The following is a 13766-nucleotide window of genomic DNA, read 5'->3' as shown; positions in this document are numbered from 1 at the left end:
AACCACAGGCGCAGGCCACCGCGCACAGCTAATGTTTTGTCCTTTTAATAGAGAAGAGGTTTTACTATGTTGCTCAGGCTGGTCTTGAATTCCTGGCCTCAAGTCATCCGCCTGCCTCGGCCTCCCAAAGTGCTGGGATCCCTGGCTTGAACCAATCATCATCATTCTGTTTTTTCACCTACAGTGCTGATTCTTCTCTAAAGGCGTATAGAATCAGAGTCATAAAAAAGATTCTAACAATTACTGTTGAATATAGATTTCTAATAAATTTCAGATCAATGAACTAAATAATTTTTTTTCAAAACTCGAACAGAAACTGATGGGTTCCTGCAACTGATCAACAAGATCAAGCAGAACAAAAATTAATTACATGAGGCTAAATAACTGATAAAGCTAATGTATTTTTGACCTTTATTTAAAACTTTATTTGTTCTTGGGCTGGGCGCAGTGGCTCACATCTGTAATCCCAGCACTTTGGGAGGCTGAGACAGGAGGATCCCTTGAGTGCAGGAGTTCAAGACCAACCTGGCAAACATAGGTGACCCGTTTCTAAAAAAAAATTAAGAAAACAAAAACTTTGTTTTTTACTTAAATGTTTTGTTTTCCACATATAAGAACATTTTCTGGTAGAATGTGGTGGCTCACTTTGGAAGGCCAAGATGGGAGGATCGCTTGAGTCTAGAAGTTCAAGACCACTCTGGGCAATATGGCAAAACCCTGTCTCTACAAAAAAATACAAAATTTAGCTGGGCATGGTAGCGCATGCCTGTGGTCCCAGCTACTTGGGAGGCCGAGGTGGGATGATCAGTTGAGCCAGGAGGCAGTGATTGCAGGGAGACGTGTTTGCACCACTGCACTCCAACCTGTGCAACAGAGCACAACCCTTTCTCAAAAAGATGAAAAAAAAAGAGAAAATTTTCTCTGTTAAACTATCTATAGTTTACAACAATTTGATAAAGTATACTTTTGTAAACTAAGATGGAAGTGTTCAGTTTTTCTTTCTACTCGATTCCTCCAGAATTCAAAAACTATTTGTAACCATTCTTATGGCAATATGGTTATTTACACAGGTCCAGTAAAAACCTGCTCTTGATGCCTCAGTCAACTCCAACATGGCAAAAATCTCCAGCCCTACAGAGACAGAGCAGTGCATCAAGTCGCTGGTTGCTATTTTCCAGAAATAGGCTTGAAAGGATAGTTACGACAGCAATCACCCCAAGATGGAGTTCCCAAGCTTCATGATTAGAGAACCGGATGCCTTCACAAAGAACCAGAAGGACCCCAGTGTCCTTGACCACATGATGAAGAAACTGGACCTCACTAGTGATGGGCAACTAGATTTCCAAGAATTTCTGCATCTGATGGATGGCATGACTGTGGCTTACCGTGACTCTTTTCTCAAGGCTGCCCATTCCAAGAAGCGGGTCTGAGGATCCCCTGGGCCTGGTTTCCAAGCCACCCCATTTCCTTCCAGCCTCGCCATCACCATCTCCTCACAGCCCACATATCCCCTGGGCCCAGCACACCTACCACCTCAGGCAGGCCCTGCCTGCAGGTAGTAATAAAACCATACTTCTCTTCTCTTCTTTTCTCTTCTCTTTTCCTTTGTTTTTTTTTTTTGTTGTTGTTGTTGTTGTTGTTCATTTGTTTGTTTGTTTGTTTGTTTGTTTTGAGATGGGAGTCTCATTATGTTGGCCAGGCTGGTCCTGAACTCCTGGGCTCAAGTGGCCTCCCAAATTCTGGGAATACAGGTGTGAGGCATTGAAACTGGCCCACTTTATTTTTTAAGCACAAAAAACAAAAACAAACAAACAAACAAACAAACACCTCTGCTCTCTCTTTATAGAGGGATACAACTGAAAACATTGGTTATAAGTCTGGGCACAGTGGCTTGAGCCTGTAATCCCAGCCTTTATGTGGCTGAGGAGGGTGGATCACCTGAGGTGAGGAGTTTGAGATCAGTCTGGCCAACATGGTGAAACCACATATCTACTAAAAATTCAAAAAAATTTAGCCAGGCGTGGTGGCACAGACCTGTAATCCTGGCTACTCAGGAAGCTGAGGCAGGAGAATTGGTTGAACCCAGGAGGTGTAGGCTGCAGTGAGCTGAGATCTTGCCACTGTTCACCAGCCTGGGCGACAGAGCAAGACCCTGTCTCAAAAAGAAAAAAAATAATAATAAATCATTGGTTATATTACCAAGGCTTTCATCAAAATGCATGGAATGACTCATTTCAAGTGTTTTTAGCTTTACAGTGAGTAAATAAAAACGGTCACTTTCTGACAGGCCCAGGAATCTTAAGAATGTAGGTGAAATCTGAAGTCTGCCTTGGTTTGACTTTCTATCCTCAAGAGGTTTTTAAATCTGAGATTCCTAAGTGATCAATATATAGAGAAAAATTATGTTGCTAAAGAAAAGTTCTAATAGACCAGTTATTAGATTGTAGCTCTCTGCGTTGTTTCAAGGTCTTGGTTTTTTGTTTGTTTGTATTTAAGAGGGAATCTCACTCTGTCACCAGGCTTGAGTGCAGTGGCGCGATCTTGGCTCACTGCAACCTGCACCTCCCCTGTTCAAGTGATTCTCCTGCCTCAGCCTCCAGAGTAGGTGGGACTACAGGCACACACCACCATGCCCAGCTAATTTTTGTATTTTTAGTAGAAATGGGGTTTCACCATGTTGGACAGGATAGTCTTGATCTCTTGACCTTGTGATCCACTCACCTCAGCCTCCCAAAGTACTGGGATTACAGGCATGAGCCACTGCGCCTGGCCGAGTTCTTGTTATCTACATATAGAATAGACTAGATTCAACTTTTTCCCATAAAATTACTAAAAACAGAAACTGCTCTGTTCTTGAAGTCTGCTGATGAAATGAGTCAAACTCTATAAAACATTTGAAGAGATTTATTCTGAGCCAAATAGGAGTGACCATGGCCCATGACGTGGCCTCAGGAGGTCCTGAGTTGCCCAAGGAAGTCGGGGTGCAGCTTGGTGTTATAGATATTATGGAGACTCAATCAAACACATTTAAGAAATACATTGGTTTGGTCCAGAAAGGCAGGACAACTCAAAGCAGGAGCTTCCAGTGTATAGGTAGATTTAAAATTTTTCTGGTTGACAGTTGGTTGGGCTTATCTAAAAATCTAGGATGAACCGGGTATGGTGGCTCACGTCTATAATCCCAGCACTTTGGGAGGCCGAGGCAAGCAGATCACCTGAGGTCAGGAGTTCGAGATGAGCCTGGCCAACATGGTGAAACCTGGTCTCTACAAAAAATACAAAAAAAAAATTAGCCGGATGTGGTGGTGGATGCCTGTAATCCCAGCTACTCAGGAGGCTGAGACAGAAGAATTGCTTGAACCCAGGAGGCGAAGGTTGCAGCTAGCGTCAATGTGGTAAAATCCTGTCTCTACTGAAAATACAAAAATTAGCATGGAGTGGTGGTGGGCACCTGTACTCCCAGCTACTAGGGAGGATGAGGCAGTAGAATCATGTGAACCCAGGAGGTGGAGATTGTAGTGAGCCGGGATCGTGCCACTGCACTCCAACCTGGGCGACAGAGCAAGATTCCATCTCAATAATATAAAATAAAATGATTGCTAAGCAGTTTTGTATTATGATCCTGAACTTCATTCTTTTGTCGGTCTAATATTTGTTAAGCCAGTTCCCCCAACAAGATTATGTTGGCCCAGTGCTTCAAGATGATTGCTAATACAGGTGGGACTAATAAGATGGAACTTGTTGCTGAACTCCAGACAAACCTGCCTAAATTTTTTTTTTCCTTCTGACCTCTTTTTTGTTCAAGTGTGGCTCATGTCCCTGATATAGACTCCCTTACCTTTCCCTTGACATGGGACAAAGACAACCGGCCCAGGTCCATCCTGGCATGGAGTGACAATGAAGCCTCACTTTAAGATGGCTGATCAGTGAGATTTTGAAAGAAAGATGTTCATCAAAAGAGGGAATGTGAAAGCTGATTGTGCGAATGAACCAGCTTCTCCAGGGCCAATGAGCCTCATTTCAAAACAATATGTAACATTTTTCTTTCTAATAAAACTTCCAACTTCTCTTTGTTGGTTGGACATACTGAAGACCACCCCAGTCTATGTATATGCCCTGAATTGCAATTTTATGATTCCCAAATAGAGCATTTGATTTAGGGATTTGTCTCTATAATTTATTTTGACTTTGACACGATTAACCAGTATGATGTGTTTAAAGTTCCCCCCGCTCCAACAAGGTGAGCATTATACTGAATTTAAAAATTCTTTCTAGGCAGGGCATGGTGGCTCACGTCTGTAATCCTAACACTTTGGGAGGCCGAGGTGGGCTGATCACCTTGGGTGAGGATTTCAAGACCAGCCTGGCTAGTAGAGATGGTGAAACCCCATCTCTACTAAAAATACAGAATTAGCTGGGCGTGGTGGCCCATGCCTGTAATCCCAGTTACTCGGTAGGCTGAGGCAGGAGAGGAGGTTGAACTCGGGAGACACAGGTTGCAGTGAGCCAACATTGCACCATTGCACCCCAACCTGGGCAACAAGAGCTGAACTCCTTCCCAAAAAAAAAAAAAAAGAATCATCCTATTATAATCCTGATAATTGCTTTGCTTTGAATCTTACTATGGACTTGTTGGATATCTAGGTGGCTGTAAACTACCCAGAGAAAGACAGAAGCAGCAGTGGAGATAATTGTAGTGTTACTATAAAATTGTAGTGTTACTATAAAAGAATAACAAAAGGGGGAAATTGTAACAGTAAGTAAACATAAAATTGAGTTTTTCCTGTTGCCAAAAGGGAAGAAGGGACCTTTCCCCATTTCACTTTCCTTAGAGCATTTCCTTGAGAAAATTTGTATTTGTAAATTCTTCCTTTGATATGTAAGCCTCTGTCCACCCTAGAACCCAGGAATGTCTTGAACTTGAACTCCAGGCCTCAAGTGATCCTCCAGCCTCAGCTTCCCAAAGTGTTGGGATTACAGGCATGAGCCACCATGCCCAGCCCCTAGAAATGTCTTTCTTCAGGGCATTGGAGTCGTCTCTTTGAAATGTGAACATCGAGGAAGATGATGTCCTTGTCTCCCTGTCAGCAGGGGAGTTTAGCCTAGGTGCCTTGCTCCAAGCTGTAAGCACCCGGTTGTCATAGAGATGTGAGTTTTATTTTTTCTTTCAGATAAAGGCAATTAATTAACACAGATGGGTACTCCAATTACTCAGTGAACTTAGTACTTGCCTGGGAGTATTCAATTTTCACCCTTGGCTGCTCCTGTACAACCAGGCAACATACCTGGACTTTCTGACTTCTGCTACACTTTTGTTTGTTTGTTTGTTTTTTAGATGGAGTCTTGCTGTCACCCAGGCTGAAGTGCAGTGGTGTGATCTCAGCTCACTGCAACCTCTGCCTCCTAGGGTCAAGTGATTCTCTTGCCTCAGCCTCCCGAATAGCTGGGATTACAGGCGTGCACCACCATGCCCAGCTAATTTTTGTATTGTTGGTAGAGATGGGGTTTCACCATGCTGGCCAGGCTGGTCTTGAACTCCTGACCTCATGATCCACCTGCCTCAGCCTCTCAAAGTTCTAGGATTACAGGCGTGAGCCACCACGCCTGGCCTCTGCTACCACTTTTGAATTGTATGAAACACTACACTTCTAAGTGTGGGATCTGGCTTCCCAGACAGCTGTCAAAGGGGCAGGTGATGCAATCTAGAAGTGTAGGGGAGTTCGTGCCTGTGGGGTAAATTTTGAGTAATAAGAAAAGGAACCAAGAGTGAGAGCCAGGTACATAAATTCCCTCTCCTCTCCTCCCCCATGCACTGTTCCAGGCATGGTTTCTCAGTATAGTCTGTCTGGAGGTGTCCTGTGTGGCCCAAAGCCTGTTTCCTTGGGAACCAGAGCTAAAACAATGGCCAAACACCGAAGACAGTGTTAAGTGTTGTGGAGGACCCAGATCTGGGCAGAGGAAAGTTATCCCAATAAGGAAATGGACAATTTGAGGATTTGGAATAGAAGGAAGGACTAGAAGAACCAGTAGTAGAATAGCTTAGGGGTAAAATTTTTGGAGAAAAAGGCAGTTCTATTGATTTTTGCAGTGAACTGCTCAGCTCTGTAAAATTTCTACTTCCTTTATTTCCATCAGTCTCCCCTATGAAATCTTCTGTAAAGTATCCTTTTATAACTATCTATTGCCTGTGAAGTGAATTTCCTTTTTCTCTTTCTTTCTTATTTATTTATTTATTGAGATAGAATCTCTGTCACCCAGGCTGGAGTGCAGTGGCACGATCTCGGCTCACTGCAATCTCCACCTTTGGAGTTCAAGTGATCCTCCCGCCTCAGTTGCCCTATTAGCTGAGACTACAGGCACGCACCTCCAATGCCCGGCTAATATATATATATATATATATACATTTTTTTTGTATTTTTAGTAGAGATAGGATTTCACCGTCTTGGCCAGGCTGGTCTCGAACTCCTGTCCTAAGGGGATACACCCGCCTTAGCCTACCAAAGTGCTGGGATTACAGGCGTGAGCTACCACACCCAGCCTGTCAGTTTTCTTTTAGAGAATAAAACAGATTGAGACTTGTGCCAAAATGCAGGGGAAGCCCACATTGGCCTTGGGTCTCCCCTGTTTCTTTGCCTGCCCCTCTTCTGCCCACCCTGCATATCTCTGTCTCCCACTGTTCCCACTGTGACCACGATTGCCTCTCCCTCCCTGCACTTTCTCTCTCCTGGGGCTCCTTATCTTGAGAAAATGAACCCACAGCCTTTACCTTGTGACTGGGGACAGAACCCGGGCTTGTTCAATTCTCCCTCCTTCCATCACACACTTTTGTCCTCCTTAATGTTTCTGAAGTCAGTGAGCTCCAAACTCAGCCCCTCCTGCCCCTGCCAGCTGTAGGACCTGTGACAAGATGCCTACCATCTGTCTGGGACTCCGTCTCTCATCTATCATATAGATATAATGATGATAGTGTCCTCCTTCCAAGGCTGGGGAGAACCAGGAGGCCAAGGTGATGGGCCACAAATGGTAAAAACAGCTCCAATCCTGCCTCCACCTGGGTCTGGTGTTTCAAGTCCGTTGTGTGTGAATGGAACCTTAACGTCTCCATTCACACACAATGGTTTGTTCTAACCCTTCCCCACAACTGTTTCCCCTCTGCACTGTGCAGTGGTACCTGTGAGAAAGAACTGTTCCATTTCCAAATCATCGTACCCATCCCAGCTCCCAGGCCCTTGGTTGGTGAGACCCTTGATGGGCAGTCTCATGCTTCTGTCCAGGTGACTTTCTCACTGTTGCTCCCCTGCATGGAGACTAAGTGGACTCTTCTATTCCCTGTCCATCACAGGGTCTACCGTGCACGCATCTTTCTCATTCCTCCACATTCCCCAGATGACGATTTCATCTGTGTCTCCTCCCACATACTCCCAAAAGGACCGTCCCAGCCCTAGAACTTGAAAATTGTTCAGAGAGCAAAGATCAAGATGCCCAACCACCTGCTGCAGAATCCTACTCCAAGACTGAAGTGTAGAGTCTCCATCAAAATAAAAACTGGAGGCTAGGCAAGGAGGCTAATGCCTGTAATCCCAGCACTTTAGGAGACGAAGGTGGGAGGATCACTTGAGCCCAGGGGGTCAAGACCAGCCTGGGTAATACAGCGACATTCTCTAGACAAAACCTAAAAAAATTAGTGGGGCATGATGGTGTGTGCCTGTAGTCACAGTGACTCTGGAGGTTGAGGTAGGAGGATTGCTTGAGCCGAGTAGTTCAAGGCTGCATTGAGGTATGATCACCCCCCTCCATTCCAGCCTGGACAGAGCAAGACCCTGTCAAAAGAATGAAAGAAAGAGGCAAAGAAAGAAAGAAAGGGAGAGAGCAAGAGCGAGAGCGAGCGAGCGAGAGAGAGAGAGACACAGAAGGAAAGAAAGAAAGAGAAAGAAAGAAAGAAAGAAAGAAAGAAAGAAAGAAAGAAAGAAAGAAAGAAAGAAAGAAAGAAAGAAAGAAAGAAAGAAAGGAAGGAAAACCAACAACTGAAAACATCCTCCTCTAGAATGGTGGTCAGGAACATCTGTCTGCCTTGTTCCCTGATGTCTCTCCAGCACCTAGAACAGCGCTCAGCAAAAGTATGTACTCATTACATTTTTGTTAAATAAATGACTCCTTTGACCCAGCAATTGCACTTCTAAGAATCTATCGTAAAGAAATATTCACACACGTGCACAGAGCTGTGTGCACAATGACAGGAGCAAACAACTGAGGGATGTTTGCAAGTATTTATTAACTGTCAGTGACTGATAGAGGGGAATTGGATGAGGGGAGTACATGCTGAACAGGAAACAGGGTGGGGCGGGGGGGCTGTGTAATTATTTTGGGGGTAGCAGGAACTGCACCAATAGAAGATGATAAACTTAATCGATGAATGTTGTGTGTGTTCTGACTGCTCCACCGATGAGCTGTTCCCTGTCTCGCTTCCTTTTCTTGGGCCTCCCTATTTCCTGAGACACAGTAACACTGAAATTAGGACGATTAAGAACCCTACAATGGCTGCTAAGTGTTCAAATGAAAGGAAGAGTTGCATGTCTCTCACTTTAAATCAGAAGCTACAAATGGCTAAGCTTAGAGAGAAAGCATGCTGAAAGCCAAGACGGACTGAAAGCTCGGCCTCTTGCACCAAACAGTCAAGCTGTGAATGCAAAGGAAAAGTTCTTGAAGGAAATAATAGTATATAATGCAAAGGTAAAGTTCTTGAAGGAAATAATAATACTAATACTCCAGTGAACACACGAACAAGAAAGCAAAACAGCCTTATTGCTCAAATAGAGAAAGTTTGGGTGGTCAGGATAGAACATAAACCCAGCCACAATATTCCCTTAAGCCAAAGTCTAATTCAAAGCAAGACCAGAACTCTCTTCAAGTCCATAAAAGCTGAGAGAGGTGAAGAAGCTGCAGGAGAAACGTGTGAAGCTAGCAGAGGGTGGTTCGTGAGGTTTACGGAAAGAAGCCGTCTCCATAACATAAAAGTGCAAGGAGAAGCAGCAAACCCTGATGGAGAAGCTGAAGCAAGTTATCCAGAAGATCTAGCTAAGATCACTGTTGAAGGTGGCTACACTAAACAACAGATTTTCAATATGGATAAAATAGCCTTCTATTGGAAGAAGATGCCATCTAGGACTTTCATAGCTAGAGAGGATCCACTCCAACTTTGAAAGAAGTTCTACTGTGGGTAAAATGCTATCCAATAGCATCACATACTACAGAGATATGTTTCATGAAAGGGAGAGCTAATCGATGTGGCAAATTTCATTGTCATCTTCTTTTATGAAGCTGCCACAGCTTCCACCCTTCAACAACCACTACCTTGATCAGCCAGCAGCCGTCAACACCGAGACAAGACCCTCCACCAGCAAAAAGAATGTGACTCACTGAAAGCCCAGAAGATTGTTAGCATTTTAAACAATTAATTATTTTAAAATTAAGGCATGTACACTTTTAGACATAATGCTATTGCACACTTAGAAGACTACAGTATAGTGTAAGCATGTTTTTATGCACTGCAAAACACACACAAACAAAATGTGTGTCACTCACTTTATTGCAGTGTTTTGGAACCGAACCTGCAATATCTCTGAAGTACACCTGTATTGGGTATCAGGCATTGAGTTGAGTATGATATGATCTCAGGTCATCACAGATAGAATTGCTTGAGCACCTTTCATGTCATCAGGATTTCAGGATTATATTTAATGCCTCCAAACGATTTATGAACTATGATTCTTTATTTCCATTTTATGGACTAGGAAACTGGAGCTGAGAAAATTTGGAAGACTTGCCCCAAGTCACGTGGTTTTTTATATGGATGACAACTCCAGTCTGTGTCTCTAGATGTCATCTCTAACATCTCATCTGGAGCTGGGCAAGCTCCTCAGCCCAGCCTGGACCCAGGCTTGTCTGGGATCCATGCCACACACCCAGTCCACATACCTGAACATAGCCAGGGAAGCCACTGTGGTTGTTCCCGAATTGTTTCCTCCTACCAGATCTCTTGTTAATCTTCTCAGAAGTATTTGCTTTTCCTGGGGGGCACAACTGTTTCCCATGGTTTTGTGGGTCAGATGCTTCTGGCACTCCCTTCGAATCATTGCCTTCCTCTGCTGGCTTGTTGTGCATGATCTTTATAATGTGAACGTCACAGATAAACAGTATCAGTCACATTTCTATAGTGCTTTAGAGCTCACAAAGCATCTTCACATGCATTACCTTAATCAAAGTTCTAGACAATGCTGGGAGAGTTACACATGCCTAAATTAGGAGTAACCTGGGAGGTTAGAAGGGAAAGGAGTGGCCTAAATGAATGGGGTTTCCAGGGATAGAATAGTTACCTTCACACTCTCTTAAGACTGACATTCTTGCAAACAGGAGAAACCTGCATGTAATTGAGTGTTTGTTACACAGAAGGTTTGGAGAATAGCATTCTAAGAATTCACAAGGTCTACAGAAGGAAGACCTATAAAATACAAGGGATCCCATATAAGCTTGTAGACTGCTGCTGAGAGAGTAAATGTAAAAACATAGGGGACAAAACACTGCTGGGAAAGATGTTGTGGGGAGATGAATACAGGGAAAGGAGAGAGAAAGAAATGGTTTGCTGAAACTAAGCAGCAAAGAAAGCAGTTGGATATGGCATACCACCCTACCGAAGCAGCAACATTGAATGCAGAATTAATTGAGTTGGTACCCATACCAATTCTGGTTTTACTGGGATGTGTCACTGACCAACATTGTTAAGCTACATTTACTCAGCTTCCTCACTTATGAAATAGTGAAAAATACATGTAAAACAGGCTAAAGGAATGTCTTCTCTGAGCTTGCAAACACTGTTTAAATGTAGTAATAGTAAAAATCTAATACTTTTCATGATCCTTCTTTGAATTCAGTCTCCACACTGGCGACCCAACTCCCAGATCCCTTTACCCTCTAAACCAGAGTTGAATCTGCACTTGTGGGATCACTTATTCAGGGGCCTCCGATGGATCCCCTGGGCTGAGACTGGGGCTTCCCAGATGCCCCAGGTGTAGGCAAGGCCTTCAAGGAGCTCGCAGGAGGGAGGGGCCAACAGTCAAAGTGACTCTTAAGCCATGTGAGTGGCCCCGGTAACAGAGCACAGGCCAGCTGGTCCTTCCTGTTGCGAGAGTGGGTGTCTCAACGGAAGCACCAGCAGGCCCTAAGGGGTAAATCCCTAGTGAGCAACATCTGAACTTCATAAACAAATGCAAACGTGAATGAGCTTTAAATGGCTTGGAGCTCTGGATTAGACTACCCCTGCCACTGTGCCTCAGGAAAATTCTTTAACATCTCTGTACCGGATAGCCTCAGTTTATTATTATGCTGCTGATAACTAGAATCTATAATATGAACTATGATTCTTTACTTCCATTTCATGGACCAGGAATCTGGAGCTCAGAGAACTTAGAAGATTTGTGCCATGTCGCGTGGCTTTTATATGGATGAAAACTGAAATGTGTGACTCGTTATTATTTGGAGATATTAATAGAAACATCGTCATATAGGTCTTCTTAAGTATTAAATAAATTAATCCATGTAAACTGTTTAGAATATCTGGCATCACTATGAAAACAAAAGAAGTATTAACGATCACGACTCTTAGTATTATCAAGCCATTGGTGCTACATCAGGTGTTGTGACAGACATGGGGAGAAGGAGGCAGTGAGTGTATTTTTGATATTCTCCCACTCTTACCAGTGTTCGCATCCATGAAGGGACAAGGGTTCTCTGGTCCTTTAGATTTGAGAGATACTCACCTTTGGGAAGAGTCCCTGGAGCATGCCGAAAGTCATCTGAGGACGTTCAACTGAAAGAGAATACATCAGAATTTTTCTTTGTTGGTAAAGATTTCCAAACTCTAGAGAGACTTCTGTCGCATGAGGGCATTCTGCAGCAGAGGGTTATGAGTCCACTCATTGTTGAGGAGTTATTTGAGATTTGCCTCTGAATTATGTTTAGTAATGGTTGGTGCATTTATCTGTGGCATTAATTCAGCATTTTCCATCTCATGGTTTATCAAATGGGGACTAAACCCCATCACAGTGTCATCTTATTCCATTACGTATCTTTTACTTTTTCCCAAATAATTAAATTGATTGGTTGGGAATCTGAACTGTATCCACCCAAGATGTGCAACAACTAAAAATCATTGTACACTTGAAATGGGTGAATCTTATAGTACGTGAATTAAGCTGTTAAATACGTGATGATTTAGTCTAGTGGCTCTGAAATATTTTCAGTATAAAGACACTCCTTTAATGTCAAAAACTTGGCAGATACTCAAGCACTAGATTCACTCTTCCAGTGTTTCAAACTCTCTTCCAAGCTCATCATGGAGATTCAGGGTTGTTTGGGAATGAGAAGGCTATTTGGTTTTGATAAAATACAGTGAAACAGCGATCTTTATTACGTAATGTGTTCATCATCCTCTTCATAAGATACTTATCCAATACCGACATTCTGTTAATGAAACAAACTCTGGAAGTTTTTTGTGGATCTGCGATTTAAAGTTTTTTTTTAAGTTTTCACTTGTAACGTTTTCTTAACTGTCCTTTGGTTCATTAACAGTGCTTGGCAAGAACAACATGCCCTTTAAAAAATAAATATTTCAAACACACAGAAAAGTATGTGGAATACTATTGAGGCCAGTTGGATCTCAACATTATCCCACTGCTATGTTAGATCTGATTTATTTTTTCAGAATATTAGAAATTCTATAAACACACCAGGAGTGGTAACTCACGCTTGTAAACTCAGCTCTTTGGGAGGCTGAGGCAGGTGGATCACCTGAGATCAGGAAATTTGAGACCAGTCTAGCCAACATGGTGGAACGCATCTCTACCAAAAATACCAAAATTAGCTGGGTGTGGGGGCAGGTGCATGTAATTGCAGCTGCTTGGGAGGCAGGTGCAGGAGAATCGCTTGAACCCAGGAGGTGAAGATTGCAGTGAGCTGAGATTATGCTATTGCACTCCAGCCTGGGCAACTCCATCACAAAAAGAGAGAGAGAAAAAAATAAACAAACAAATAAACAAAATACACTATCAGCAAGTCACGGTTGAAGCTGTCTGTGCAGTACTCACCAGTCCCTGCCCTCCCTCCTTCTCCACTTACAGCCATTCTTCTCAATTTGATGGCATTTTATTTGCATTCATGTTTTTATACATTTACCATTTACTTATTATCCATAAAAATATACATTCCTCTTTTGCATGTTTTAAAATTTTATATGAATAGCCTCTGTAGTTAACGTTCTGTATGCATTTTTTTTTTTTTTCACTCAGCACTTATGTGTATGAGGGAACGAATGCCTGAGGATCTTTCCCAGGTAGCTGAGCTGAAAAAGAGTTGGACTTGAGGAGACCCTTTCCAGCCCCTTCCCATCTCCTCACCCTGATTCCCGTGGTTACGGTCATTATCAAAATCATTCCCCTGGAAGTCTGTGGCCCTTTTATTACGCATGAAATGTGGGAGGGTGACCTTGAAATCTAGAAAGAAGCAAAATGTTTATTCTTTAAGAGACAAGCTTAGGTCTTGCACGGTGGCTCATGTCTGTTGTACCAGCACTTTGGGAAGCTGAGGATGGAAGAAAAGTTGAGGCTAGGAGCTCAAGACGAGCCTGGGCAACATAGAGAGACCCCTGTATCTACAAAATATAAAATAATATAAGTTGGGCATGGTGGCACGTGCCTGTAGCCTCAGCTACTCCA

General features: G+C 43.1%; 1 protein-coding gene across 1 annotated transcript in view; it reads right to left on the bottom strand.

The window, feature by feature from the left end:
- Positions 1-7322: 7322 nt before the first annotated feature.
- LOC103232922 (uncharacterized) overlaps positions 7323-13766 on the bottom strand; it is a 66420-nt gene continuing 59976 nt past the window's right edge. The window contains 5 exon segments of the mRNA XM_073013115.1: positions 7323-7514; positions 8317-8489; positions 10029-10164; positions 11814-11863; positions 13449-13544. Of these exon segments, the coding sequence (XP_072869216.1) occupies positions 7323-7514; positions 8317-8489; positions 10029-10164; positions 11814-11863; positions 13449-13544 (647 nt within the window).

This window comes from Chlorocebus sabaeus, chromosome X, assembly GCF_047675955.1.
Source record: "Chlorocebus sabaeus isolate Y175 chromosome X, mChlSab1.0.hap1, whole genome shotgun sequence".
NCBI lineage: Eukaryota > Metazoa > Chordata > Mammalia > Primates > Cercopithecidae > Chlorocebus > Chlorocebus sabaeus.
Note: the sequence above shows the minus strand (reverse complement) of the source record. Positions and strands in the feature narration are given on the sequence as shown.